The 4,909-nt window shown below is 55.6% G+C and overlaps 1 protein-coding gene across 3 annotated transcripts in view; it reads right to left on the reverse strand.

Annotated features, from left to right (window-relative positions):
* Positions 1-272: 272 nt before the first annotated feature.
* Positions 273-4,909, reverse strand: part of LOC104463723 (carboxypeptidase A1-like) — a 4,723-nt gene continuing 86 nt past the window's right edge. Inside the window, exons 2-11 of one of the 3 annotated variants that reach the window (XM_010076168.1) lie at positions 4,072-4,154; positions 3,274-3,408; positions 3,028-3,126; positions 2,010-2,111; positions 1,834-1,935; positions 1,593-1,703; positions 1,288-1,378; positions 940-1,139; positions 546-630; positions 273-460 (exon numbers count right to left, since the gene is read on the reverse strand). In XM_010076168.1, coding sequence (XP_010074470.1) covers positions 273-460; positions 546-630; positions 940-1,139; positions 1,288-1,378; positions 1,593-1,703; positions 1,834-1,935; positions 2,010-2,111; positions 3,028-3,126; positions 3,274-3,408; positions 4,072-4,154 — 1,196 coding nt within the window. The remainder of the gene's footprint in view (positions 461-545; positions 631-939; positions 1,140-1,287; positions 1,379-1,592; positions 1,704-1,833; positions 1,936-2,009; positions 2,112-3,027; positions 3,127-3,273; positions 3,409-4,071; positions 4,155-4,909) is intronic. The other 2 variants (XM_010076169.1, XM_010076170.1) reach the window with 2 other exon arrangements.

A 4,909-nucleotide genomic window follows, 5' to 3' on the forward strand; every position in this document is an offset into this window, starting at 1 on the left:
AAGGGATGATGGAGCAATGCTGCCCAAAAACCCACAGATTTGGGTTCGGTTGCCCAAAAACCACCTCCCAGGTCCGTCAAGGCTGTTGGGTCTGAAGGATGGGGACATGGAGGGACAAAGCCACAAGGAGGAAAATAAACACCTGCAGGGCTGGGAACCCTTTTTCACCTTTTTTTTTTTTTGAAGTCTAGCATGAAAAAAATAAATGTTCCAGCCTTAAATTTGGAAATCTCCAGGATTATTTATTGAGAGGAGGGGATGCAGCAAGAGGTTCAGTACGGATGCTCCAGGACGTGGACCATGATGTCCAGCAGCGCCGGCCAGGTCTCGGTGGCGGTGGGGATGATCTGGGAGCTGGGCAGGAGGAATCCATAGCGTCCCGTATCCCTCAGCTCGAAGGTGAAGGAATATTTCACCCCGTTGTCGTAGGCCCAGTCAATAGTGGTGCCACCCGCCATGTCTGTGGGGAGGAGAGGAGAGATGTCATCCCAACGTTGAGCGTTCGTGGTGGACACAACGCTGCGGGATGAGGGCGGGACGCTCACAGATGGTGTCCGCGATGCTGCCGTAGGTGTATTTTGTCCCGTACACAGCGGCCAAGTCGCTCACCGCTTTTTTAGCCACTTCATTCTGCAAGAGACAGCCCAAAAATTGAGAGAACTGGTGGACCAAGACCTTGAGGCAGCAGAAATCCTGGGGGCAGCGGGATCTAGAGCCCAGCATCATCTCCAAACCCCTCTGCTCTTGCTTTTCCCCAAAACACCCTTAATTTTTGGTACATCTTGCAGTTGCCCTCCCTCCAAGAACTAGATGATGGGCTCCAACGTGCAGGTTGCACCTAACGAGAAGAGCAGGAAGGGTCCTGGGATGATCCAGCCTGACTTTTCCAGCCAGGCTGGTGCTCGCAGCCCCCACGTCTATGTTTTGGGGCCACCTCACCAGTTCCTGGTGGTTGGGCGCGGGCACTGTCTTGTAGCCGTAGGGGTAAAGCAGCATCTGGGAGTAGCTGTGGATGGAGATGACCGATTTCACGCTCCCGTGGCCACAGATGAAGTCGACAATGGATTTCACTTCACTCTCAGAGTGGGCGTAGGGGCCGCGGTAGGTCTCAGAGCAGGGGTTGCTGCTGGAGCCGGCGCCTGGGGCATGGTGGAGGAGGGACCATGCAGAGAGGTTGCCCTGGGGAAGGGTTCCCAGCCCCCAGGTTTCTCCCCTCGAGCAGGAAGCTTTGATATTTTGAGGCACAAAGCAATGCCCGGCGTGGGGACCTGGTGGCCCGGGTCTCACCTCCAAAGCCGGCGTCCCAGTTTCGGTTGGGGTCCACGCCGACGCACGGGGAGCCAGCGTTGATGGACCTCGTCTTGCGCCACAAGCGGTTCTAGGAGCAGATGGGGGTGAGACCATCACCGGGCTGTGAATCCCCCCACTTTGGGGGACAGATCATGCCCCAGCATCTCTGGGGATGGGAGGAAACCACCACTTGCCATCCCACATGGGAAGGGACATCCTTTCCCACCCAAAAACCACAACCAGCCATGGCTGCTGGAGAAAAGATCCGGGACAAGTTCGCCCTGCAGTGTCCCCAGACTCACAGAGCTGTGGGTGAAGGCAAAGCCATCGGGGTTGACGACGATCTCAAAGAAGATGTCCATGCTGTCCAAGATGGCGGTGACGGAGGGGTCCTGGCCATACTCCTCAGCGATCTGCATGGGGAAGGGAGTCACTGGTGCTGCCTCAGTGGCGCTTGAGGACAAGGGACGCGACTGAGCAGTATCATGGGAGATGTTAAAAAAGGGCTGGGGTAAGAATTGGGGTCCCAGGGCATGGGGTTACCTTGTTGGCCGTCCAGACACCGGTGGCTTGGGTGATCCATTCCCGCGAGTGGATGCCAGTGTCCAGCCAGATGGCCGACCGATTGGACCCCCCAGTGCTGAACTGGACAGAGAGGGAGGATTTCAGCCGTTTGCCCTCCCGGGGCTGGGCAAGGCGAGGGTGGCCCCGGTACCCACCTTCAGCACGTACAGGGGTCTCTTCTCGTAGCTCTGCCCAATCCGGAGCTTGCTGATGAGGTTGGGATGATCAGCCACCAGCACGCTCAGCCAGTCGTAGATCTGAAAGGAGGAGATGCTGGGTCATGAGGCTCGATCTGGCTTTCCTAGGGGTTTTTAGGGTGTCCGGCACCAGATGCAACATGCTGAGCTTCCCTGGAGAAGACCTGGGACCTCCCTGGAGAAGACCTCCGTGTGAGCAAGAGGTGCACATCGCAAAGGCTTTTGCAAAAGCAGAATGAACGGATTGGGCCCCAAGCACAGGGTTTGGCCCCCCAAATAGAATCATAGAATCACAGGATGGTTTGGGTTGGAAGGGACCTTAAAGCCCACCCAGTGCCACCCCCTGCCATGGGCAGGGACACCTCCCACTAGCCCAGGTTGCCCAAAGCCTCATCCAGCCTGGCCTTGAACCCCTCCAGGGATGGGGCATCCACAGCTGCTCTGGGCAACCTGGGCCACTGCCTCACCCCCCGCACAGGAAAACATTTCTTCCCAAGATCTCATCTCCATCTCCCCTCTTCCAGCTCAAACCCGTTCCCCTCGTCCTGTCCCTGCACCCCCTGACCCAGAGCCCCCCCATCTCTCCTGTAGCCCCCTTTCAGCACTGGAAGGTGCTGGAAGGTCTCCCCGGAGCCTTCTCTTCTCCAGGCTGCACACCCCCAACTCTCTCAGCCTGTCCTTGCACGGGAGCTGCTCCAGCCTCGGACCATCTCCGTGGCTCCTCTGGCCCCACTCCAGCAGGTCCAAATGGAGTTGAAGATGTCTTCCAGCGAGGTGGGGAGCTGCCAGGAGAGGCCACGTTGCACATGGAGGAATGTTTGGTCTCCCGGTTCAGCTAGAACCTCTGCCCAGGGAGGAGAATCGTGTCCTGGGGGAAGTCTCACTGCCACCATGAACGTCACCAGATGAAAGAACCACGACACGGGCTGAGCATGGCCCCAGCGAGACAAAGCGAATGATCTACAGAGCAAAGTACCTCGTCTATCGTGTGGTAGGAGGCAAAGTCGAAGGTGCTGGTGCTTCTCTCTGTCCTCCTGGACTTATTCATGGTTTTCTTTTCTTCATCCAATAATTTCTGTTTAGGAGGCAAAAAAAAAATCAAACAGTCTGGGAGGAGCAGGAGTTGGGTTCTTCTTCCCTCTCCTCCTGGTTTCCAACTTCTTGGACCTTCTCTTGGGAATGAACTGCAGGAGCTCGTCCCGCTCCCCACTGCAGCCCTTACCTGCACGTCCTCGATCATGACGCTGTAGGAAATGTTGTTGGATTCCAGGAAGGTTTTGACTTCTTGGAGGTTGAGGAAAGGCACCTGCAGGTCGGCTGGGAGTCCAGGATGGCTTGGGCGACGCCAGAAGTCAAGCTGGTGTGGAGGAGAAGAGAGAGCTTGGCCCTGTCCCATGCTGGTGCTCATCTGCTGAGCTTCCCAGCACCAAAAGGGGTCTCAGAAGACTTTCCACGAAGGATCTAAAAAGGTCTTTGGACAAATTTTGGGCCACACAGGGGTAGCAGGACGGGTCAGGGTCCATTTGGCTCACTCCATGGATCTTCTACACAAACAAGTTTCAGCCCAAGTTGCTTGTTGGCTGCAAACATCCCTTTGACTGATGGATATTTGTGATCTGAGCCGACACAATGAGACACCAGAGACCCTGCACGCTGGTTTTGCTCTTTAATTTTGTAGAGGCATCTCCTTAGGTCAGCTTTGGGGTGCAGATGTTGTTCCCCACCACCCCTCTCTCTTCTGCTGCTTAAATTGTTCACTGAGATTCAAACAGGATAAAAGCAGCAGGAGAAGAATTACGTCATAATTCAAGCCAAAAAAAAAAACAAAAACGCAATGACATTTACACATGCTGCAGTGGTTGGGGTGTTCTCGCTTTGTCTGAAACATGAGCGCTCAGGGTGCTCTAAGCTCAACATTATATTTATGTAACTGTAAGTTACATGTATTCGAAAAGGGGAAGAAAAATTGGATGCGAGGTCAAAAGAAGGAGGGATGCTCAGGGCACCCGTGGCCGCTCACCTGCAGCTCTGTCTGCTCCCCCAGCACCCTGAGCAGGGCGATCTGCTCCTCGTCGCGGGCCGTGACGCGGAGGACCTGGTACCTGCGGGGAGGGAGAACCATCAGCACATGGAGAGGAGAGAAAAGGTGCTGAAGCTCCAGCGCTGACATGGCCCCATCGTGAGCTGGGGGAGGCTGTGAAAGGTCTACATGGGCTCGGTGGGTTGGAAAGTGCATCAGTTGTTGGAGGTTTGGTGTCAAGAGTGAAAAAAGTAGGTTCAGAATAGCCACAATGGCAAAAAGAGCAAGTGTCGGGGAGCCCAGGGTGGTCTTCATCCTTCCTTGGATCATGAGATGTCAAAAAATGTTAGGAAATATCTGACATATTCATATATTCTGCCTATGTCATGGTTTGGGTTGGAAGGGACCTTAAAGGCCACCCAGTGCCACCCCCTGCCATGGGCAGGGACACCTCCCACTAGCCCAGGTTGCCCAAAGCCTCATCCAGCCTGGCCTTGAACCCCTCCAGGGATGGGGCACCCACAGCTTCTCTGGGCACCCTGGGCCACTGCCTCACCACTGGCAACTGAGGTTTCCCCATCTTGGGGACTGACAGTCCTTCCCCTGGCAAAGCTCGGGGTGATGCCCTCACGATTCACCATCCCCTAATTTCTACCCATTGCGTGCTCAAAACCTTCCTCCAAACCTGGGGTGAAACCATTCCTGGTGTCCTCATGGCAAAAGCTGCTGGATTTCTGTCCTTTGGGATGTCCCCCTTCTTGTTGATCCCAAAGGAGAACAGGTGGGACCAGGAATCTCTCACCGCAGTCCCCATCCCCACCAGGGTGCCCCACCAGCC

Source organism: Pterocles gutturalis, unplaced genomic scaffold (assembly GCF_000699245.1).
Source record: "Pterocles gutturalis isolate BGI_N339 unplaced genomic scaffold, ASM69924v1 scaffold15393, whole genome shotgun sequence".
Lineage (NCBI taxonomy): Eukaryota > Metazoa > Chordata > Aves > Pterocliformes > Pteroclidae > Pterocles > Pterocles gutturalis.